Here is a 26,025-nt window from a genome sequence, read left to right on the forward strand (position 1 = left end):
TTGAGGAAAGTTGTTCTCCTCGGCGTCCCCGTCGTTTTGGTCCGCTCGGTTCGCTAATCCGGTGAGTTTAACTCACTAAACCTCGCTTAGAGGGTTAATGATGCTTTAGGTGTGTTTAGTTTATGTTAAATGTTATTAGGTGGTTAGTTTAATTTATTTAAGTGTAGATTATATTAATGTGCGTGATTAACTTAAATTGTGTTTAATTTCAAGTTAAGTGGGTGTTTATATTAATATAAACATTGATGTGACATAAAGGAATTTACTTTTGATTTATTTAAATATCCCGAAATCATTAAATAATTTAATAATATATTATTATTCGAAATTATTAAAATATTATTATTTAATTATTTTCGGAATAAATTTAATGATTTATTAAATTCGAAAATTTTGGTCGACCCTAAATTCTCGAATTTCGTCTTGGTCATTCTACGAGTACATTCGGATTTTGAAATTGATGATTGGATATTATAAATTGAGTGTGGATTTCGAAAACTATGGATATTATTATTTAATTATTTTCGGAATAAATTTAATTATTTATTAAATTCCGAAAATCTTCATTGGGACCTTATTTGCTCGTAATTTCGTGCCGATCGTTCTTTGTGCATTTAGAATTTGAAATTGATGATTGGTTGTGATGAATTGAGTGTGATTGTGATTTATAGGGATTCTTTATGAAATCCTAAGTGTAGAAATTGATGGGAGATTGGCTGTGAAATACCACCTATTAGAGGTCGTGCCTGAGAGGCCGTGATAAACCACCTTGGAAAGGTCGTGCCCGATGAGGCCGTGAAAAACCACCTACAAGAGGTCGTGCCCGATGAGGCCGTGAAATACCACCTATTAGAGGTCGTGCCCAGAGAGGCCGTGATAAACCACCTGTGAAAGGTCGTGCCCAGAGAGGCCGTGATAAACCACCTGTGAAAGGTCGTGCCCAGAGAGGCCGTGATAAACCACCTCGAGAGGTCGTGCCTGAGAGGCCGTGATAAACCACCTTGGAAAGGTCGTGCCCGATGAGGCCGTGAAAACCACCTACAAGAGGTCGTGCCCGGTGGGCCGTGAATTGCCACCGTTAAAGGTCGCGCGAGTGGGGCCGTGATGCCACCGATTTAAATTTGCCGAGTAGGGCCGTAGTTGAGAGCAATGATTGATTTACTAGAATGACATGTAATCGGCCGAGTCGATTGATCGCTGAGACGATCCAAGTGGTTGAATTGTTTGATAATGTGATTGTGCCATGATTGTTTGGTTATCATAATTGCACGTGGTTGGTTTATATAAATTGTGCTAACCCGCAGATAAAGGCTGAGGCGAGGTAAGTCTTCTGTGTGATGTGGCTAGGCCACCCGGGCGTATTTTCTTTCTAATAGGGGTTTAGGGGTTGAACTTGCCGAGACATTGTCTCATCCCGGTTGTGGGATTAAAATTTCAGTCCCTCGGTGGACGGAGCGCGATAGCTTTGGTTGGCCTTGAGGAGTTGCGGAGGTGAAGTCATAAGGGTTGGAGAGCGTGTCCTGCTAGTTGGTTGTAGGATAGTCCCCCTTTTGTCGAAATGGTCTATTTTGTAGAAAGTCCAAAGTGTTGTATTTAAACCCCTTTGTGTTTGTAAATGAGTGTTTGGTATTGTGATTGATTGCCTGCTTTTCTATCCCAAGTTAAATGTTGTCAGGGGATTTGTTTCACTTCCGCATGCGTAAAGAAATGAATGGGTCGGCGACATATCCTAGGATGTCGCATTTTTGATCGACCGCAGTGGGATATGCGCGCGCTCGGGGTTCGGGGCGTGACAATACATCATCAAGGAGCATGGTGATGCGATTTCGTTGTCTTCTCTGGATGGTTGTGGCATGGAAGAACTTGGTGTTTTTGTCACCCCAGTTCAACCAACAAATCCGTGATCTCATAGCCCAAAACTGCTCTTCTTGTTGCCACAGCCGCTGAATTTCTGATTTAATGGTTGTTGCTGTCTCTCTATCATAGGGAATGTCCGAGAGATTCGTGATCTGTTGAAGCTCATACTGCAGCTCCCTGATCCTCTCCTTAGCATTGGAGAATGTCCGACAACTCCACAAGGTAAGAGCTAGACTGACCTTTTTTAATAGATATGGTAAATTGTGGTCAATGGTACTAGCTTGCTTCCAAGCATCGGAAATAATCTTCTTACAATCCGAGTGTTGTAACCAGAAGGCTTCAAAGGTGAACGGTCGGCGTCTTCGGGTTAGAGGTGCTTCAGTAGTTAATAGGAGAGGGCTATGATCTGATCCCACCGCTGGGAAGGCGCATACCTCAGCATTCGGGAAGGCGATTCTCCAATCCAGAGTGCAGAGACACCTGTCCAAACGTTCTTTAATGATGTCTTCCCCTTGACGGTTATTCATCCAGGTATATGCGCATCCTTTACTCTCCATATCAATCAATGAGCAGTCATGTAACACCTCTCTAAAGGAGGACATACGATGGAAATCAACTAACTTTCTCCCTACTTTCTCCCAGTGGTAAGTTACCTCATTGAAGTCACCAACACATAAATTAATTGGTTCATTTTTATCAAATTAATGTATAAATTATAGGCGAGAAGAAAGGTTGAATCGGGATTGGAATTGAAGGCAGTTTTGTATAGACTTGTATACCTCACATTCGTCTCCTTCCTACCAAACGAAGTTTCTCGTGCCATGGCGCAAGGACTAAATTATTTCATTCATTTTTATCAAATTAATGTAATAATTATACTCGAGAAGAAAAGTTGACATGGGATTGGAATTGACGGCAGTCTTATATGGACTTGCATACTCACAATCGTCTCCTTCCTATTAAACGAAGCTTCTCTTGCCATGGCACAGACTAAATTAATTCGTTCTTTTTTATTTAATTAATGTACATAATTATACCAAGGAGATAGGTTGAAATGGGAACACGCAACAAAATATATATATATATATATATATTTGGATTGACTCGGTTAAAGCACGTTCCCAATTACATGAGATAATTGAAGAAGGCCATCTGTGACCAATAATCGAGCTTATATTTCTTAAAACTAATTATCCATAAACGAAACTTCTCGTGCCATGAGACAAGGAATAAATTAATTTTTTCATTTTTTATAAACTTAATCTACATAATTATACCCGACAAGATAGGTTGAAATGGGAACGCACAGCAATATGTGTGTGTGTGTGTGTGTGTGTGTGTGTGTGTGTGTGTGTGTGTGTGTGTGCGCGGGTGTGGATTGATCAAGGTAGCTGAAGCATGTTCCAATCATATGAGATAATTTAAGAAGACCATCTATGAGTCTATGACGAACAATCGAACTTGGACTTCTTAAACTTTAGACCTAACCAATTCAATTAAATTGATGGTATTAGAGATAACTAGGAGATTCTCCGTATCTTCCTTCATCGTAGAACATTCTTAAATAGAAGTGTAAGCAGATTAATTCAAAAAGTGTATGAAGAAATGAATGGATGCTAGTTGATTTGCCCGTGCAAGCATGCGTATAGTCAAAAGCTTAATTCATTACCATATGTAGGTAATATGACGTAATCATTTTTAATTTAGGATTGAAAATTTTCATGATTATAGATAAATTCAGCTCCAGATGTTGTGCTATTTCAACGGATTGATTGTGTCTATAGAGTGGAAGTGAAACTTGCGTTATTAGCTCATGAATGGCGCTTGTGGCTTCTCCTAGTAACATCAAGAGGCAATAAATATGCATTGGAATGAAATTTCTATAGCACTAAACATCATGATAGTGAGCATGACCTTAAAAGACTTCTTAGTTCATTAAAGGGGTAAACCAGCCGAGAGTTGTGGTCCCATTACTCTAGGGACATTAATATTGTAGGGGATAGAGACAACTCCAATGCCTCGACAAATATATGGCAAGCTTCTCAATTCAATGAAGGAATATAAACCAGTCAAGAGCTGGGGTCCCAATATTCCAAGGATATTAGTATAGTAAGGGGTATTGATGACCCCCACACCTCGATAAATATGTTGGCTAGGGACTTCCTGTAGGATTGATCAATTATTTTGTCTGAACTTTGAGACATTAAATTCAGGGGTATAACTTGAAGAGAGGGAATAAAAATTTTCTCCTCAATTGGAGGTTAAGACATGCGGGCACTAACACATTAAAAGAAAACATGTGACGGGGCAGCCCTCAGTGAAACTCTCTTGCTACTAGGTTATGGTGAGATACAATCTTAATCACCACCAATGATCCACATTATTACATCAAACCTTTTCAAGTGTACCACACATTTTTTTGAAAAAAGAAAGTATAAATTCTCACTCATTTACTATCCCTGTTCTTCCTACGTGTAACCTTTATTTTTGATTCCATAAAATATTTGGTTTGAATAATTATATGTATTACCATTATATGGCACGAGCTCATCTCTAGTAGTTATGTGACGACTCAGATCTAGGGCAGTACAGAGGGACGGACTAACATCGTCTCGGCAATATGCGGGCGAGGCTAAGGGCATTTCTCCTATCCCACATTACTTAGGGGGGGAGTCCTGGGAGCCTTTATAAGGTTTGGGTTCCTTAATATGTGTGACGCATTTTAAAACTATGAGGGAAAAGACTATGGCTGGGATGGCGGTTCGTCCGTGTTAGGGCGGGTGACCCAAAGCGAACAATATCATACGGTGGGGCTGGGTCCTTACAAGTGGTGTTAGAGCCAGCTCTTGCAGCGTGTGGGGCCACAGTGAGGGTTTAGGGGGAGTCCTGGGAGCCTTTATAAGGTTTGGGTCCATTGATATGTGTGACGCGTTTTAAAATCGTAAGGGAAAAGACCGTGGCTAGGATGACGGTTCGTTCGCGCCAGGGCGGGTGACCCAAAGCGGACAATATCATACGATGGGGCCCGAGTCGTTACAAGTTACCTCTTAAAGGGCTCCATTTGATTTGTTTTTTTATGCACAATTGAAGGAGACATAAAAAAAAAAAAAATCTAATTACTTCAAACGGTATTGTTAGATGCAATTACTGAAATGAAATCATTGTATTTGGTGCCTAATATTTTAGTGGATTTTTCATCGTGTTCACAATGATTGGAAGTTCCAATTCCCCTGGAATATTAAACTAGGAAACATATGCAAAATTCAACCATCAGAGTCTATTTATCTTATTAATATATGTCTAGAGTTTGGATTTAATATATCTTATTAATATATATGTCTCGAGTTTGGATTTGATAGACGAAACCCGACTGAGATTAATGATTATTTAAGGAGATTTGAATATTAAGAATCGAATATTTTAGAAATGTTAGAAATCGAGTAATCGTGATTGGAATCGTGATCAACAAGCAGAAGAAATATCAACTTTCCTGGTGTACGTTGAAGAACGCTGTGCTGCCCCGGAAATAAGAAAGTCTAATGTGGACTTTAACTTGGACTTCTCTTAAAATATACGGAAATATATTTTGGTTGAATTCGGCAAGATATCAGCAGAAGAAAGTCCGAACTTTGGTTGACCATATCCACACGGCTTTCTCGGATTTCTTTTTCTGTGTTGAGTCGGCTACCGTATTTCTTTTCATAGCCACACACACACAAGAACAACTCAAGTATGATTGTAATTCCCGTTTATAACTTGGTTTATAGTGGAATTTGTCGCCACTCTTATCATGGACATTGATCTCTATGACCAAATAACGTAAATCTAATATTAATTTATCTTCTTATTTTGTTTATTTTATTGTTTAATCGCCTGCTTTCCACAACATGTCCTATACTTTTGTGAAAATTAACTATTTGCAAAACATTACCTTTGTTTAAATTGCTTAAGAAATTGAATCAACGGAAAAAAGTTTTATAGTCAACAAAAAGTATATACTTCAATTTTAAAAAAAAAATGACTTACTCATTTAGAACTAAGAATTTATTCTCTAATATGACTCGATGGATCATCATTCTCGCAAAATCATCTCGAGGGGTTGTACCCAAAAGTCCATCTGATAGACCCGAGACCACAGCCAACTGATCTTGGGTTCTCTAGTGCTCAGACCCAAGTGCCCACCCCTCGGCCATCGACTTTAGGCGCTAGCCCCCTGAGACCCCTATGCCCACAGTCGGGATGCCAATGCCCGAGCCTCGGACGCCACGACCTACGGCTAGATTCCAACCGCCCAAACTCGGGACGCTTGCCAAGTCCCCGATGGCTAAACCCTGGACTTGAGACTCCGATGTCTGCACTAGAGGTCTCCAGACTATACTCGAGTCTTTTTCTCAGAAGCATATTGGCAACTTTTCGATATCAAGTATCAGAAAATTACTTCCATCGAAGTCGCAGAAGGCAGTTAGACACTGAAAAATCAATAATTTTCCTTTAAAATAACTTCTTTTGAAAGTATTTTCTAACAAACTTTATTTTTTGTGAAGCCATAAAATATTGGGCCAAGAACCAGAAAAGCTCCCATCATTTTTTAATTTCATTTTCTTACTGTTATCATTTTTTATTTAGTATTATTTATTTATTTCTCTATTCTTTTTTTGGCTATTTTTTTTAATTTCTTTTTTTAACTTTATATTAAGGAGTGCTTAAATTGTCGACAAAAAATCAGGTGTCAATAGCTATTGATAAAAGGACTCGTTAAGGTGTTCTTTAAAGGTGTGTAGGAATTTACGGAACTTGCGTAATCAAGATGACGGGGTTAATTTCAGGATTGGTACTGTTGCGATTGGGGCGAGCGATCGAACCAAATATAGACGGAAGAAGAAAAATAAATCGGATACCGGATTTACGTGGTTCAGTTATAAAGACCTATGTCCATGGGAGAAAGAAGAAAATAATTTCACTATAAATCAAGCGATACAATAGAATTACACGTTCAAGTCACTCAAATACTCTATCGGTGTTTCCCAAACCCCAATTACACTCAATACACCAATCTTACTTGGATGTAAATCACGAATAAGCTTTGCCGCATAAAAACACGAAAACCCAAAGCCAAACACTCAGCACCTATGAATATCTCTCACAAACAAAGAAAAACATGGCACTCAAAATAAGAACGGCGCTTCAATCAACAACCAATACTTCGGTGGCGTGCGGCTTCTCCTTTTAAACATAGGTCGTCGGCCGCTCCGTAGGGTTTCTTTTTCACCGACTTCGTACAAGCGCACAAAACAAAGGAAATTAGATTATGCTTTTATACGTGCGTTGGGCCCCACCTTTCCTACGCGTGCAGAGAACTCGGCAACTTCTCACGGTAGAAAAGGAAATCTTCTTCGTGCGTGTGTGCCCAAGGTCAAACTTTTGACCTTGGGCCCCACCACCTTTTTCTTCACGTGCAGGAGCTTATGCGGCTTCGTTCTTCTTTTCTTCAATTCGGAATCCGCAGCCTTCACAGCAAACCACTTTCCTCCCTTTTTATTTTATTTTATATTTCAAAATTCAGCAATTCGCTTCAGACTTAAACTCGAGACATATTTAACAGATACGCAGCCAAAATCATAGAATAAGTTTCAAGTTTCAAAAGTCCAAAATATTCAAGTACTGGATGGGTTTTAGGGTTCAACATCATGTCCACCTCGCACACACTCCGAATTTCGTACCAAGGACTTTTGTGTAGGAGCTGGTATTGCATGGCCTTTGAGCCGAGTTAGTTCAAGTTTGCAAGGCTGGAAAGTTGTGGGCACACCAATCTTTTTGGGATAGATAAAACTCGGCCAGCATAACACAAATTGCGCACAAAAAGTATACTGATAAGGCATACTATTATTAGATCTTTACTCTTACATTCAAATCTAGAGACAACGGGACTTACAAACTTCCACAAATATGACAAATCTAAATAATGCACGTGGAGCGACGACTTCTAAACTGACACAATTATGAAGACGGACATTAATCGACAAGTTCGAAAGAGATACAAATTGACCCGATTTTTAAATGCGTAATTTATTTTGCATGTTAAACGAGAGCATGCTACTTAGCATTAACAGGGTCATAGAATCCGAATTCGATCCGTGAATCCGGAATCCCAGCCCTGTAAATGCATCAGCTTTATCGTACGGCAAGGATTGCTGTTGACTTTCTAGGGATTAAATGGAATCTTGTCGAGGGGAGGATGGCTTCTTGATGACATGCCTCTTTAGGCCTGGAATATGGGCATTTGCAAAGTAATCCTCCCAATTTACGCTCTTCAAATCCATTGGAAATTTATTACTCTCTTCCGTCGACATTTGTCTCATCAGCTTTCGTGTATTCCAACTGTCGAACCTGTCCATATACGATCTCTCCATGTTAGTTCTAATCAGTTACTAATATCACACAGAAAAATAATGTCTCTACATTTTTCAAAACATGATATTAGTAAGAAATTTCACGAACACGCAGAAGAAGAATAACCAATTAACAAATTTTTCATTTTCGTTCCGTGTGAATTATATTGCACCCACCATTATATATATGTGTGTGTGTGTGTGTGTGTGTGTGTAATTATTATACCCAGCGATATATTACCTTGCCCGGTAGAACATGTATGGTTCGTACAGCTTAGCCAAGTGAATTAGATTTTCTGTCATTCTCTTGCATCTTGCTTCGAGCCTGGAACGTTCCTTCGGGTTTAAATTAGGGCCGATTTCTTCGCTCAATCCACCTTTCTCTGCGATGTCCTTCTGTATGTAAGAGGAGAAGCTGTCGATTGAGCTGAAATACTCCATATCGGCAATTTTAATCTCGTCTCCTTGGTTGTCCATCAAGGGAGACGCTGCGAAATAGTCGTGGGAATAGTCGAACATGTCACACATTGTCATCGGATTGACAGTGGACGACGCGGCGTGGTACACGTCGATGCCTGGGCTCGCGACGATCCCATGCTTCGCCATGGCCGCGATGATCACATTCGCAACTAGGTCTGCCGGTACCTGAGCATTGTCGAGAAACGATAATTCAAAACAAAGAAATCTGTCGTGCGAAATTGCGAAAGTTGGGAACAAATTGCTTCCACCGCACCAATCAGGACCTCTATTGGTAAAATACTAAATGCACATTTATATGTCATACTTAATAGAATTTCCGTCTCCCACATACTCTCTGAACTTACAGCAGATTACCAGATCCTATAACTCAAGCCTTTAAAACAACTGGCAATGACCCATAAGATTTCACATCATATTGGAATTAGAAGTTCTGAATTCAAATCTTTCCAAACCTTTAAATCACATGCTGTGTTATACTCAAGTAAAAGTACTATGATGGGTGAACTTATTTCATATGTTCCAAGAGAAATAGCGATGCATATCCGTTCTTATTTCAAACTGTGTAACTTACATATCCGAGTACAAATCTAAAATAAAACAGATTGGATTACTCACTCACCACGTCCATAACTGTGTCGGGATTGACTAGGAAGCCAGGGAGTCGTCCTTTCCCGTAGGACAAGATCAAGGGGTCGAGCACTCTTTACGGTACATTCAAGAGAAACAAACATATATTTATTAGCATTAAAAAAATTCTGATTATTCTAATTATTATTTTTGTTAATAAAATGTAAAAATAAAAAATCAACCTGTATCCTTGAATCCATCCGGGAAAAGGCTCTTGAAAAGTACTCTCGATCACGCTGGGACGAACGATGACGACCGGTACTCTTCCTCTATCTGCGTTTATCATCATCTCCCCCATGGCCTTGGTCATTTGATATACGTTCTGCCACCCATACATTCTTGGCCTGAACTTGTACACAATTTTTATTCAACCTCAGCACATGGATATTTTCGAAAGCGTATGAGAACCGATTCGTGAAAAGTATAGGAATATTTTTTTAATTCCTCCTCAAAATTTAGATGCCAACAAGTCTAAAATAGTCTTGTGGTTTCCAAGTATTGGGTAAAGCCATCTCTATTATTTCAACCTTAGTTTAGAATCTCGAGAGAAATATTCACCTGGCCAAGCCAATCTCCTTCAATTTCTGAGGCACTTCATTTGGAGGGAGTGTTTCGATTAGATTCGAAGCCAAATTTATTTCGTGATGGACATCCAACTTGCCTTGAGTCGACGAATCTATTCTGCTATCCCCCATTTCAAAAGCCTTCTCCATTAATATTCCCGGTCTCTCTCCATTCACATATGCTATAAATAACAATAATTATTATAATAATAATGATATGGGGATAAACGAACCGAAATGTTAAGTTTTATATTCCCTTCACATGTATTTTCGAAACAAGTGTCCATTGATTCTTACTCGTAGACAGGTGCAAGAAAAGGCTCAGTTTCTTGCATTTCTTGGCGAAGCTTAAAAGCCGAGAAGGCGCAATGGTGTTCGCAACGAGAGCTGCGTCGTACCTACACATATAAATTGCAAAGGAGTGAAATATATCAGCTAAAGCATTCCTAGGAATGGGAGATAAGGACAATAGTGGAAGATTTTGAACTGAACCGAACGTGTTTTTCGAGATTAGGGTTTTGATTTCGGTCGAAGCAATGTTGATCCGGGCTTGATTAGATCCCACATATACTTACAATCTCATAGAACACAAACAACAAAAGTGATAATAATATAGAAAAATCAAAGATACCTCTCATCCAAAGTTGTGTTGGCTGCTGAGTTTATGATGACATCGACTTCTTGCGTTATCTGGCAAAACGAATCGTCTCCTATCCCCATGTTCGACTCCCGAATGTCGCCGTTGACTGGAACGAGCTTGCTCAGCATGAAATTCGTGTACCCTTCTCCATACTGTTGTCGTAGGCATTTGAACAACTCACAACCTATTATCTGGAAAATAGAGACGGACAAAGATTTTTTGGTGTCCAAAAAGAGCACGTTTTCCTACATGAACATTAGCAATGTGCGGAGCACGTGGCCTGCATGCGAGTCCGAAAAGGAAAAATCGAACCATGATTTTTCATATTCAAAATGCACATGCAGATAAAATAGATCGTCTTACGACAGCACCAACCTCGTCTTTGACTCTGTCCATGGCAGCTTGCTTGTCTTTTGCCTTGATCAGCAGGAAGATCTTCCCTACGTTGGGTGAGACTCGTAAAATCTTCTCGATGAGAACTGTGAACAAAAGTTTAAACGCTTTGCTGAGTTTAATAACAGTCTCTGGACGCAAGCAATGGAATCGGAACAGTAGAAAACGAATGAGTTCATTCACTAATATTTAGTCTAAAGATTGCTTAGCGTAGATATTTGTATGACCGCATTCAATGAATACCGATTCCCATCATTTCGGAAAGGAGTATTTCCAAGACCAGCGTGACATTATGTCAGGATGAACACATGTTGAGCAGTTTATTTCGGTTACCTTTCGCGAGAAATCCAGTTGCACCAGTGACGAGAAAGTTCCTTCCCTCTAGGAAGTTAAGTATTCCAATACCATCTCGCAATTCCCGAGCCATATCCATGATGGTGGGAGGGGCAGCAAGGGCAGCAACACGAACGTCATGGCAATTGCGGTTATCCTTATTTTTGATGGCCATGTTTCGCGAAGGTGCAATGTTTTGGACGTTATCTTGAGAAAATCTCGGTAATTGAAGGAATGGTTTTCGAAACTCTTTTGAAGATAGGAAGGTGCTGTTTGCTCCTTCATTGGAATGGGCTCTAATGGCCGTGTGCGGTGATGCATTCATCATAGAGGATTTGCAAGGGAATGTTGCCGACGCGAAACCAAGCAAGAGCGACGACATTCTGTTGATGTGTGTGTGTGTGTGTGTTTTTTTTTTCTGCCTAGGGAGAGGATTGATTTGAGGTGAGGTGAGGTGAGGTGCGATGCAGGAGTCGGGGAAGAACCCTGTTGCCTATATATAATCAAGCGATGCGGGAGGATTGATGGCGTCATCGTGCCCGTCACTGCCGGCTCTGCCTTGTGTTTTGGAAGATAATGATTGCGATCGACGTTCGTTTGATTGATGAGGGGATCGCAAAAGATCACACGACGCGTGTTTTTGTCCCGCATCGGTGAATAGGACTTTGATTCCTTTATGCCCCCAAATTCTCGGAATCACTGGTACGAATACGATCCCTGAAAATGTGAAATTAGGACTTTGAATTTGGACTTGCGATTTTACCCGATTTCTAGGCAAATTAGAACTCATACGTATTAATCTAGTATTGTTTCATTATGTATTCACTCTCCGATCATACGAGGAATTATATATTTGAGACTAAATTTCGCATTTATGAAGGTGACTTCTACTACTGATTAGAAATACGTTAATTGGTACATAGCTAGTTTGTCTTAATTGAGAGACGTGGTTCGCGAATTTTCACTTGAGTTTTGACACATAATTAATAACAATTCAGAAAATAAAACTTCTCCTTATGCTTTGTTTATTTCGCGAAAAATAATCGATGCAAAAATTATGCTTAATTTCAGGAAGATTATATCCTCTCTAAAAAAATATAATATAATTTTTAAATATATAATTTTTTATTGGTGTTTAGATTTAAAATTCTATGCTTGGACACAAGAACCTCAAAGCTCGTTCTCAAGCCCTAGGCAGCCCAAGCTCGACACCCAGGCTCAAGTCCATCATGACGAGGCCCGAGATCCCAGCACCGGGTCCATTTAGGCCGGCCTAAGATCCTGCACTCGTGCTCAATTCCCTGCAAGCCTGTGCTTAGATCATCGGCACCCCTACCTGAGTCCATTTATGCCAAGCTCATTCTTAAGTTACAGCATCGCTAGTTGGTGATCAATTGCATCAGAGAGAAAAGGGTCTGAAATGGGAACGCAGAGAAAAGAAATATGAACGTATTGACTAGCTGAAGTCGCGAGATAACTTAAGAAGATCATCCAAATTTAGCTTAATAATGTATGTGCTGACAAGCTGTGGTTGGAGCATCGTTCACATCCAATGCATGAGATAATTCAAGAACATGACCCATCATCGATAAGCTAACTTAAACTAATTTTCACCGACCAATGTATTGAAATGGGAAAGCAGAGAAAAGAATTTATAAACGTATTGACTGGCTGTAAGCGGAACCACCTTTCCCCATGCATGAGATAATTTAAGGATATCGTCCATGACTGATGAGCATCTTGCCCCATGTATGGACAGATATTCATCACTCCCGTGTCCCACCAACTCAACAAAGCTTGTCGTGCCATGCGCAAAAAACTGCAGTTATTCCTTCATCTCGATTAGAATAAAGAAGATAATCACGTTTATGTTCCTTATTATATTAGTGTTTACACATCGTTTAGAGATCCACCTGGAAACCTACCACGAGTTCTATTTAATCTTGTTTGTCATTGCTGATGCATCCTTTGAGGTCTCCATTACGTACTTGTACTGATGTCATTATGAGATGTGGGGTTCACATTTAGACATTTCAGACTTTTGGCTTTTGGGGTCCTGAACATGACCGTGAAAGATTTCTCGGGTCATTGCAAGGGTAAGCCAGCCAAGAGGTGGGGTCCCAATATTCCTGGGACATTAATATAGTAATGGCTAGAGACAGCTCTTACACCTCGATAAATATAATGGTTGGGGAACTATTTTATTTGAATTCTAAAACGTAAAGTTCAGGGGTATCCCTTGAAGGGAGGGAAGAAAAACTCTTTTCAATTGACAGCTAAGGTGTGAGGACACTGACATGTTAAAATAAGAAATGCGGTTTTGTCAACCTCCTAAGATAACCCGACAAGTGGGGCAACTCTCAACGAAGCTCTCGGGCTCCTAAGAACCTTAACCACTGCCAATGATCCACACTATTACGCCAAATTTTTTCAAAAGTACCATACATTTTCTGAAAAAGGAAAGTATAAATTCTCACTCATTTACTACATGTATTCTTCCTACATGTAATTCAATTTTTGATCCCAGAAAACATTTGGTTTCAATAATTATGTGTTACCATTTTATGGCGCGAGCTCGTCCGTAGTAGCTACCTTATTAAAGGGCTCCATTTTGATTTTTCTTTTATGTAAAATTAAAGGAGAAATAAAAAAAAAATTAATTACTTCTAATGGTGTTATTAGACGCAATTATTGAAACGAAATCATTGTATTCGGTGCCTGATGTTTTAGTGGATTTTTCATCGCATTCACAATGATTGGAACTAGGAAACAAACGCAAAGATTCAACTATCAAAGTCCATTTATCTTGTACTCCGGTGAAAATTAACTGTTTGCAAATTATTTCCTTCATTTGAATTGCTTAGAAAATTGAATTAATGAAAAAAATTTATAGTCAACAAAAAATATATACTTCGATTTAAGAAAAATGACTTACTCCTTTAGAACTCGAAATTCATTGTCTATAATATGACTTGATCATCGTCATCGCAAAATCATCTCAGGTAGTCATACCCAGGAGTCCATCTGACAGACCGAAAACCTCAACCACCTGATCTTGGGTTCTCTAGCGCTCGAACCCAAGTGCCCACCCCTTGGACAATGACAGTAGTCCTCAAGACCCTGGTGCCTAGAGTTGGGATGCCGATGCCCAAGCCTTGGACGCCATGACCTAGAGCTAGATGCCAACCGCCAAAACTCGGGACGCCTGCCAAGTCCCAGTGGCCAAAGCCTGGACTCCAGACTCTGATGTCTACATTGGAGGTCTCCAAATTGCACTTGAGTCTTTTTCTCAAAAGCATATTTCACAACTTTTCGATATCTAACATCAGAAAAATACTTTCATTGAAGTCACAAAAGACAATTAAACATCGAAAAATCAAATAATTTTCCTTGAAAATAACTTCTTTTGAAAATATTTTCTAATAAAATTTATTTTCGTAAGGTAAACGGAGCCCATATTTCGAGTTGATTTAAAGTTGATTATGACTCGAAGTTAAAGATGGAAAGTGCGGAATGACGGCCCTCCCGGTGCCAGGATTATGTAGGCAACAGGGCAAGCACTCCGCACATCATCGTGGAATTGCAAGAATGAGGGAAAGACAGCATTTGGTTGACGTTTGCTGTTCGCCTAGAGACAGGACCGATTGAGGTGAGTTACAATGCAAGAGCTGGGGGTATCAATTTGTTGCTTTGTATATAATAAAGAAATTGACTTTGGAATGACGAAAGCGGGGGCGGCAAGGTCTAAGTGACGTCGATTGATGATGCGGGTCCTCCCTGGTGTAAAGAATACAGGCTCTATCCACTTGACATTCTAGAAGGATTCGCGCGAGATCATATCGCGCCATGGATTCCTTCGCTCAGCTGCCTGTCTCGTTCTCAAGTCCCTCGCACGCGCTGTCCGTCTCGAGAAAACGAGAGCTGGAAAAAGGGCGGAGCAAGGCCAGGCTTTAATGAATGGGCTGGGCTGTCTCCTTTCATGGGCCTCATGTTTAACGGGCCTGTTTGATGAGCTGGGGTTTTGGAGTGTGGACTGGGCTAGTTGGGGCAGCGGCTTGTTGGGCCTAATTGGTGGAAAAAAAATGGACTGGAGGCGACGGGCTTGACGGGCTTTTATGGATTAAACGAAATTTTACTTAGTGAGCCAAGAAATATTGGGCCAAGAATCAGAAAACCCCCATCATTCTTTAAATTCATTTTCTTTTTTTTCTTTTTTTTTAAATTTAGTTCTTACTTTATTCTTCTGTTTTTGCTATTTTCTTTTCTTTTTTTTTTTTTTTTTACTTTATAAGAAAGATCACTTGAATTGTCAACAAAAATTCAAGTGTCTACAACTTTTGATGAAAGGACTCGTTGAGAAGGGTGTGTAGGAATTGATGGAACTTGTGAAATCGAGATGACTAGGTCAATTCTAAGATTGTGGCCAAAGTCATAGGATCAGTTATAAGTTTCAAAAGTCTGAAATTTGTGAATATAGAGTAGGTTCTAGGGTTCAACATCATATCCCCCTTGTGGCTCACTCTAAATACCATATTCGACAATTTTGTGTGAGAGCTGATGTTGCATGGTTTTTGAGCCAAGCTAGTTCAAGTTTACAAGGCTGGGGAGTTGTGGGTGTTAAAATATGTCTCAAACTTGAACTCATTAAACGACTCTATTTGATTTGAATTATGTGCTTGGCGCATGAAAGTTCAATGGCATCTTAAAGATTATGGATATTATTTTCATGTTGAAGATGCGGTGAAGAATGGAAAGTAATATTAGCTTGGACTTTGTATTGGATAAACTTTGTTTTGAAACCCACGGAAATTATCCTCAAAGTTATTCAAGTTGGCCCAAGGAAAATAGGAAATTTGGAAAGTCCAAACGTGGACTTGAAAACTAAGATTTGGTCAAACTTAGTTTTATCTATTAGTTCCTTGTTGATCGAATTATCCAAGGACTCTTCAGTCAAGTGGGTTCTATGATTATATATAAATATAATATTTCAAGGACTATTTAGTGTGCCTTGCATAAATTATCCAAAAGACCTTGTGAGTGCTCCAAAGTAAGCATTGTTATTGTGCACGTCTTGAAGGGCCATTTCACGAGTGCTTGCCGTGGCTTTTCTCTGTTGGTTTCATTCATGCAATTACACCAACAGGTTTTATGTGTTAAAGTCAATTAAATTCTTGTGGTAAGAATTTGTGTATAATTCTTTCGTGAGATTGAGAGATTATTTAACAAGAAATTGTTAGGCTAAATACTGTATGAGAAATTGGCTAAATTGGGGCTTAGGAAATACTGAGTGTTTTAGTTACTCAAGCATGTAATCTCCGTTGTATCGTTTAATTTATAGTGGAATTCATTATTACTCACCTTGTAAATATAGGTCACTACGATTGAACCATGTAAGTTTGGTGTCCGATTATTTTCTTGCTCTATCTATTTTATTATTTGATTGCTCGTCTTTCCGCAACAATTGGTATTGGAGCTAAGCTTGACTAAGTTGAAGCGAATCGATGACGACAGAAGAAAGAAATTTGAGAGTCGATAAATTTGAGGGGAACGATTTTGGTTTCTGAAAGATGTTGATTGAAAATTATCTCTATCACATGAAATTGCATTTACCCTTGTCTAGGAAGAAGCCATAGACGATGAAGCAAGCTGATTGGGAATTGTTGGATATACAAGTTATGAGTGTTATACAGCTGACGTTGGCTCATAATATCACGTTTCACATCATGAAAGAGAACAGCACTGTGGGTTTGATGAAAGGCCTGTCGGATATTTACAAGAAGCCCTCTGCGATCAACAAAATCTATTTGATGCAACATCTGTTTAACCTGAAGATGAGCAAAAGGTGTATCAATTGTAAATCATATTAATAAATTCAATGTGCTTATTAGTCAATTGAGTTCAATTGAAATTGACTTTAAAGGTGAGGTACATGCTTTGATTCTATTATTCTCATTGTTTGATAGTTGGGATACAATTGTTACTATTATTAGTAATTTCTCTAGGTCAACAAGCTAGATATTTGATGAAGTTTGAGATTTAATTCCGAGTGAGGACATTCGTAAAAGAGAATTCGACGAACCTATATGTACTGTTTTAGTAGGTGAAAATAGAGAAAGAACTAGTACACATGTTAGCAGGAGTAGTATAAATATAAACAAGTAGTCAGTCAATAACTGGTGATGCTATCTATTAGAACTGTGGTAAGAGGGGTATCTTAAAATAAATTACTTTAAGTTGAAAAACAAGAAAGGTAAGAGAATTATAGTTAATTTTACAAATAATGTTGCAATTGTAGCTAATGGTAATTTAGATAGTGCTAATTCCATCTTGTCTATCACTGATTATTCATCATTTGATAGATGGATTATGCATTTTGGTTGTTCCTTTAATGCTACACCAAATAGAAACTGGTTTACTAATTATTAATGTATGGATAATAGTAAAGTATAATTAAGGAATAACGCTAAATGCAATGTTGTAGGTGTTGATGATGTTAGAATTAGAATGCATGATGGTATCATGAAAACATTAACTAGACTGAGGCACAATCCATAGTTGAAGAAGAACTCGATTTTCTTGAGTGCTCAATACTTTTCTAAATGTAAAGTTTTGAAAATTGCTCGAGGTGCTTTGGTAATAATAAGAAGAATCAAGTACAGTGGCCTATATAAACTTCAAGGTGAGACAATGATAAATTTCGCCGCGGAGACATCAGATGCATTTGCTCGAGAGTTTGACTTGTGGTATATGCCTTCGGTACACATTAGCAAGAGAAGTCTCCAGGATTTAAGCAAAAGAAATCTGTTATATGGTTATATTGCTAACCAATTGAATGTATGAAGATGTTGTGATTTAGATCAATAGTAGAAAGTGCAATTTAGTATGATTGTCAAAGAAATCACGGAATTTATAAAGTTAATTTATTTGAATGTTAACAGGTTATCGCGGTTTCTATCGACGAAGAGTACTAGATTGATATTAATAATTATTGATGACTACTCGAGGAATACGTAGGTGTTTGTGCTTATGCATAGTTTGATACTATTATCAAGATCAGACAATTGAGAATTTTGATAAATAAATAAAAAATGGTAAAACGATCAACAAGGTATGGACTAACGGTGGCATAAAGTTTTGCTCGAAACTGTTAAATGTATTCTACATGAAGAAAGGCATAGTGAAATACCACATTAGTGCCAATGAACCACAACATGTTGTAAAATTGATGAGTAAAACGTCACCAGAAGACGGCTCATAAAATGTTCTTTAGTGCTAGTATGGCTAAGAGATTCTTGGTGGATGCGTTTAGTATGATGAACTATTCGATAAAATAGATCTCCATTGACTGCAATTGTAGGTCAAACTCCCAGAGAAGTGTGGTCAAGTACTGATTATTCTATTCTAAAAATATTTAGTTACCTATGTTATGTTTGAGTTAGTGATGGTAAGTTCGATGAAATGGTATAAAAGTGCATGTTCATAGATTATGCACAAGGTGAGCGTGGCTATTAACGGTGCCTAAAATTAAATTCACATGTTATTTAGTACAAAAGTTATATCTTATGAGTCTTCAGTACTTCTAGTTAGGAGTGTTATTGGTGGTGTTTATGCAAATTCAAGTGGTGTTTAGTTTGAGGTGGAGTTGCAACAAGAAACTACTGAGTTAGTGCCTACTGATGGAGTAATCGACATAGATAGTACTTATAGCAAGGTGGAACCTTTAGTGCCAACGATTGCTGTAAATACTGATACTAACAAGATACGCGTTCAATCTCTTGATAGATATGAATGCAACAATGGTTTTGTTTTGTTTGTCGTAGAGAATGTTGTGTTGAAAAATCCTCGTAAAGTAGTTAAAGGTGCATGTGGAGTTGGTATTCTGATAAAGTCCTTGGTTATGGCGAAGTTCAAAGTAAGGTTTAGACTTGCAAAATGTCTATGGTGGTTGAGCCCATCAGGAGACTATGAGAGAGTAACAACAAAATTCAAATTTTTAGCAAAGCACTGTGACTTGACTTAAACGTCAGTCCGATGTGAATATTGTTAAAATATGTTTCGAGCTTGAGCTCGTTAAATGACTTTATCAAATTTGAATTATGTGCTCAGCGCATGAAAGTTCAATGGCATCTTAAAGATTTTGGATATTATTTTTATGTTGAAGATGTGGTCAAGAATAAAAAGTAATATTAGCTTGGACTTCGTTTTGGATAAAGTTTGTTTTAGAAACCAAAGAAATTATCCTTAGGTTATTCAAGTTGGCCTAAGGAGAATAGGAAATTTGGAAAGTCCAAACGTAGACTTGAAAACTAAGATTCGGTCAAACTTGGAGTTTATCTATTAGTTTCTTGTTGACCGAATTCTAGAGGGACTTCTCAGCCAAGTGGGTTCTATGGTTATAGAAATATAATTATTCAAGGATTGTTTAGTGTGCCTTGCCCAGATTATCCAATAGATATCGTGAGTGCTCCAAAAGAAGTGTTGTCATTGTGCACGTCTTGAAGCGTCGTTTCGCGAGTGCTTGGCCGTGGGTTTTCTCTGTTGGTTTTGTTCATGCAATTATACCAAGAGGTTTTATGTGTTAATGTCGATTAAATTCTTGTGATTAAAATTTGTGTACAATTCCTTTGTAAAATTGAGAGATTATTCAGGGATGAATTATTGGAGTAAATAATGCATGAGTTATTAAGTGTAATTAGACCTTGGGAAACATCGAGAATGCTTGAGTGATTTGAATATGTAATCTTCGTTATATCTCTTGATCTATAGTGGAATTCATTACCACTCATCCTGTGAATATAGGTTACTACGACTGAACCCCGTGACCGTAGGCCACTGCTCGTCTTTCCACAATAGTGGGCACACCAATTTTTGCGACAGAAACAACTTAACCAGTAGAACACAAATGGTACACAAAAGTATAACAACAAGACATACTCTTATTAGATCTTTACTTTCACTTTCGAATCGAGAGACAGTGGGAATTACACACTTCCACAGATATTACAAATCTAAAGATTGCATGTAGAGCGACAACTTCTGAACTAACACAATTACGATGACGGATATTAACTGAAAAGTTCAAAAGCGACACAAATTGACACAATTTGCGAAGTAATTGCTGTTCATGTTCCACGGGATTAAATAGAATTTGGTCAAGAGGAGGATGCCTTCTTGATGACATGCCTCTTTAAACCTGGAATATGGGCATTCGTGAAGTAATCCTCCCAATTTATGCTTCTCAAATCTATTGGAAATTTATTGCCCTCTTTGGTCGACATTTGTTCCATCAACTTCCGTGTATTCCAACTGTCGAACCTGTCAATATACAGTCTGTCCATGTAAGTCCTAATCAATTATCAATGTCACACAAAAAAGAATATCTCAAACACGCAAAACACCCATTAACGAAATTTTGCGATATATATGTATGTATGTATGTATGTATGTATGTATATTTAATTCATATAATTAATTATTATTACCTTGCACGGTAGAACGCGTAGGGCTCGTACAACTTAGCCAAGTGAATTATACTCTCTGCCATTCTCTTGCATCTTGCTTCAAGCCTGGAACGTTGTTTCGGGTTTGAATTAGGGCCAATTTCTTTGCTCAATCCACTTTTCTCTACGATGTCTTTCTGTATGTAAGAGGAGAAGCTGTCAATTGAGCTGAAATACTCCATGTCGGTAATTTGAATCTCATCTCCTTGGTCGTCCGTCAAGGGTGAAGCCGCGAAATAGTCACGGGAATAGTCAAAAATGTCGCACGCCATCACTGGATTGACCGTGGACGACGCAGCGTGGTACACGTCGATGCTGGGGCTCGCGGCGATCCCGTGCTTCGCCATGGCTGCGATGATTACGTTCGCAACTAGGTCTGCCGGTACCTGATTGTTATCAAGAAACAATAACTCAAGACCAAGAAATTCATTACGTGAAACTGCGAAAGTTGGGTGACAAATTGCTTCCGCCCCACCGGTCAAGACCTTTGTTGGTAAAATACTAAATACACTTTCTTTCTTCTTTTTTTGTAACCGATGATATGTTCTGAGCCCCCTTTTGCTTACGCTATTCGGGATCACAAGGTCCTCCAGCACCTAGTGGCACTTTCGGACTTTAACAGTGACTATACTTCAGGAGAGACTAGCATAGGACCCCACCACCATAGCCCCCCACTTATAACTCTAACAACTGCGGGTTTTGACCTTGACCTCGACGATGAAAGAGAAACTCTCAACCAACGCAACTACCCACCGGTGAGTCTAAATTCACATTTATATTTCATGTTTAATAGAATTTCTGTCTCCCATGCGCTTTTTGAACTTACGACAAAAATACTAGATTTTCATCTTATAGCTTAAGTTTTTAAAACAGTTAGCAATGGTTTCATAATATTTCACATTGTATTAGAGCAAGAGGTCCCGAATTCAAATCTTTCCAAATCTTTAAATCACATGTTGTATCATACTCAAAAAAAGTACTCCGACATGTGAACTTATTTCATATGTTTTGAGAACAATGGCGATGCATATCCGTTCATATCCCGAACCGTCTAACTTACATCCCCTGGTACAAATCTAAAATAAAATGGATCGAATTGCTCACTCACCACGTCCAAAACAGTGTTGGGATCAACTAAGAAACCAGGGAGCCGTCCTTTCCCGTAGGACAAGATCAAGGGGTCGAGCATTCTTCACAGTACACGATAGAAAAAACACATTAATCAGCGTCGGCATATTGCGACGGTAATTATAATTGTTGATAAAACGTAAAAATAAAATTGCAACCTGTATCCTTGAATCCATCCTGGAAAAGGCTCTCGAAAAGTACTCTCGATCACGCTGGGACGAACGATGACAACCGGTACTCTTCCTCTGTCTGCGTTTATCATCATCTCACCCATGGCCTTGGTCATTTCGTATACGTTCTGCCACCCATACATTCTTGCCCTGATCTCATACATGATTTTTATTCAATCTCAGCACATGGAACTTTTCGAAAACGTATGAGTACCGATCCATGAAACATGTAGAAACATTATCATAATTCTTTGCCAAAATTTAGATGTCGATAAGTCTAAAACGCTTTTGTGGTTTCCAAATATTGCGTAAAGCGAATCTCTATTTTTTCAACCTTTTTTTCAGAATTTGGATAGAGATGTTCACCTGGCCAAACCAATCTCCTTCAATTTTTGCGGCACTTCATTTGGAGGGAGTGTTTCGATTAGATCTGAAACCAAACTAATTTCGTGATGGACGTCCAACTTGCTTTGAGTTGACGAATCTATTCTGCTCTCCCCCATTTCAAAGGCCTTCTCCATTAATATTCCCGGCCTCTCTCCATTCACATATGCTACAAAAGTATAAATAATAATACGGGGATAAATCAACTGAAATGGTAAGTTTTCTATTTCCTGGACATGTATTTTCGAAACTAGTGTTCACTGATTCTTACTCGTAGACAGGTGCAAGAAAAGGCTTAGTTTCTTGCAATTCTTGGCGAAGCTTAAAAGCCAAGAAGGCGCAATGGTGTTCGCGGCTAGAGCTGCATCGTACCTACACACACACATATATATATATAGCAAGGAAGGAAATATACCAGCTAAGGCATTCCTAGGAATGGGAAAGAAGGACGATAGCAGAAGAAAAACGAACTGGATCGAACGTGTTTTTTGAGATTAGGGTTTTGATTTCGGTCAAAGCGATGTTGATCCAGGCTTTAATTAGATCCTGCAAATACTTACAATCTCATAGAACACAAACAACAATAGCTATAACAACATAGAAAAATCAAAGATACCTCTCATCCAAAGTTGCGTTGGCTGCTGAGTTTACGATGACATCGACTTCTTGGGTTATCTGGCGAAATGAATCGTTTCCTATTCCCATGTTCGACTCCTGAATGTCGCCCTTGACTGGAACGAGCTTGCTCAACATGAAACTCGTGTACTCTTCTCCATACTTCTGTTGCAGGCAGATGAACAGCTCGCACCCTATTATCTGGAAAATAAAGACGGACAAAGATCTTTTGGTGTTCGAAAAGAGCACGTTTTCCTACAATGCACATTACATGAACAGAGCACGTGGCCTGCACACGAGTCCGAATGAAAGTCGAACGACGATTTTCAAATTCAAGATGCACATGCAGACCTCGTTTTTGACTCTCTGCATGGCAGCTTGCTCGTCTTTTGCCTTGATCAGCAGGAAGATCTTCCCTACGTTGGGTGCGACTCGTAAAATCTTCTCAATGAGAACTGTGAACAATAGTTTGAACGCTTTGCTAAGGTTAGTAACAGTCTATGGACGCAAGCAATGGAATTGGTACAATAGAAAACGAATGAGTTCATTATCAATCATTAATATTTAATCTAAAGATTGCTTAGTGTAGATATCTGTATTATCGCACTCAAAGAACACTGATTCCCATCATTTCGATAAGGAGTATTTCCAAGACCAATGTGACATAATGTTAGGACAAAAGCATTTTAAGCGACTTATTTCCATTACCTTTCGCGACAAACCCAGTCGCACCAGTGACGAGAAAGTTCCTTCTCTCTAGAAAGTCAATTATTCCGACACCATCTCTCCATTCCCAAGCCATATCCATTACGGTGGGAGGGGCGGCAACACCAACGTCACGGCAATTGCGGTTATCCATATCTTTGATGGCCATGTTTTGCGAAGGTGCAATATCCCGGACATTATTTTGAGGAAATCTCAGTAAATGAAGGAATGGTTCTCGAAACCCTTTTGAAGATAGGAAGGTGTTGCTTGCTCCTTGATTGGAATGGGCTCTAATGGCCGGGCGCGGTGATGCAATCATCATAGCGGATTTACAAGGCAATGTTGCTGATGCGAAACCAAGCAGGAACGACGACATTCTGTTGACGTCCTTTTTTTTTTTTTTTTTGGCCTAGAGAGAGGATTGATTTGAGGTGAGGCCCGATGCAGAAGCAGGGGAAGAAGCCTGTTGCCTATATATAATCAAGAGATTAACCATTCGAGCTCACATCATCAAGTTACAGCGATGCTGGTCGGTGATCAATTGCATCCGAGGGAAGAAGGGTTTGAAATGGGAACGCAGAGGAAAGAAATATAAACGTATTGATTTGCTGAAGTCATGAGATTATTTAAGCAGATCATCTAGGGTTTTAGCTTTGGGCAAAAAGTTTTAAACCTATTGCACTTTTGCCAATTCAATCATAAACCTTTTAACTTTATCAATTGAGTCTTAAACCTTTTAACATTTTGCCAATTGAGTTCACCCAATCAATTTTGACCGAAATTTGCTGACGTGAACGTCAACCATCCTACATGACACTGCCGACACTGATGTGGACAAAATTTATTATTTTTAAATATTTTTTTCAAAATTTTTTATTATTTTTTGTATTTTTAATTTCTTTTTTTCTCCTTTTTTTTTTCCCATTTTCTTCCTCTAGCTAGTCGCCCAATCTCCGGCGACTAGCCCGAGGCCGCAACCAGCAAGAGTCGGCCTCCCTAGCCTCGGGCGAGGTCACCCTTGCCAAGATCTGGCAAGGGGCGACCTCGCCGTCCTCGGGCAGGGCTCGCCCTTGCCAGAGGCCAGCGAGGGTTGGCCTTGCAGGCCTCAGGTGAGGTTGCCCTCACCGGATCTAGCAATGGAGGACCTTGCCGGCCTTGGGCAAGCTCGCCCTCACCACGGCGAGGGCGAGCATCGTCGCAGCCGGCTAGGTCACCCTCGCCGATCCCAATGGGAGCCACCTCGCGTGAGGCCTGTGAGCTTGACTCTTGCAAGCCTCAGGTGAGGCCGACAAGGCTAACCCTCACCGGTCGTGGCCTCTGGTTGGTCGCCGAAGGCTGGGCGATGGGCCAGAGGAAAAAAAAAGAAATAAATTAAAAAAAAAAGGAGAAAAAAGAAAAAAAAAGAAATTTAAAACATAAAAAATTAATTTTAAAATTCGAAAAAAAGTATTTATAAAAATTTCTATGTCGGCATCGACATCCACATCGATAAATTTCTATCAAAATTGACCAAATAGATTTAATTGGTAAAAAGTGAAAAGGCTTAAGACTCAATTGGTAAAGTTGAAATGTTTAAGACTAAATTGACAAAGTACAATAGGTTTAAGACTTTTATATAATTTTCCCGTTTAGCTTAATAATGCATGGGCTGATAAGTTGGAGTTGAAGCATGAGATGATTCGAGAAGATGATTCATCATCGATAAGCTAACTTAAACTAATCATCACCGACCAATGTATTGAAACGGGAACGTAGAAAAAAGAATTATAAACGTATTTGACTAAGCTGTAAGCGGAAACCACATTTCCCATGCATCACGAGATAATTTAAGCGGATGGTCCATGATTGATGAGCATCTTTCCCCATGTATGGACAGATATTCGTCACTCGTGTCCCACCTACTCAACAAAGCTTGTCATGCCACGCGCAGGGACTGCATTTACTCCATCTCGATTAGATTAACAAAGATAATCACGTTTATGTTCCTTATTATATTGGATGTGTCTAGTGTTTACGTTTACACATTGTTTTGAGATTAAACTTGACACCTACCGCAAGTTACTATTTAATCTTGTTTGTCCTTGCTGATGCAACCTTTGCAGGTTCCCGTTACGTAGTTGTGCTAAAGTCATTATTAGATGTGGAGGTCGAAGTTAAACTTTTCAGACTTATGATTAATGTATGACTTTGATTCTCTATTACACCAAATTTATCACAAGTTTACCAGTTTGAGTAAATTTT

The 26,025-nt window shown here is 39.1% G+C and overlaps 2 protein-coding genes across 2 annotated transcripts; both read right to left on the minus strand.

Moving 5' to 3' along the window:
- Positions 1-7,784: 7,784 nt before the first annotated feature.
- LOC104455838 (fatty acyl-CoA reductase 2, chloroplastic) lies at positions 7,785-11,457 on the minus strand. Its single transcript, XM_039317935.1, has 9 exons — positions 11,283-11,457; positions 10,932-11,035; positions 10,548-10,747; positions 10,214-10,314; positions 9,912-10,098; positions 9,536-9,697; positions 9,346-9,427; positions 8,488-8,891; positions 7,785-8,244 (listed from the first exon to the last, which is right to left on the minus strand). Exons 1-9 carry the CDS (start codon positions 11,455-11,457, stop codon positions 8,067-8,069), a joined length of 1,593 nt encoding a protein of 530 aa, XP_039173869.1. The 3' UTR covers positions 7,785-8,066.
- An 8,977-nt stretch (positions 11,458-20,434) lies between these two features.
- On the minus strand, positions 20,435-24,161 carry LOC104454214 (fatty acyl-CoA reductase 2, chloroplastic). The gene is given in 10 exon segments (XM_039317936.1): positions 20,435-20,597; positions 20,765-21,168; positions 21,891-21,972; positions 22,069-22,230; positions 22,447-22,633; positions 22,736-22,836; positions 23,081-23,280; positions 23,431-23,502; positions 23,504-23,520; positions 23,788-24,161. Coding segments are annotated over 10 exon segments (1,761 nt in total). The 5' UTR covers position 24,161.
- Between the last annotated feature and the right edge of the window lie 1,864 nt (positions 24,162-26,025).

Source organism: Eucalyptus grandis, chromosome 7 (assembly GCF_016545825.1).
Source record: "Eucalyptus grandis isolate ANBG69807.140 chromosome 7, ASM1654582v1, whole genome shotgun sequence".
NCBI lineage: Eukaryota > Viridiplantae > Streptophyta > Magnoliopsida > Myrtales > Myrtaceae > Eucalyptus > Eucalyptus grandis.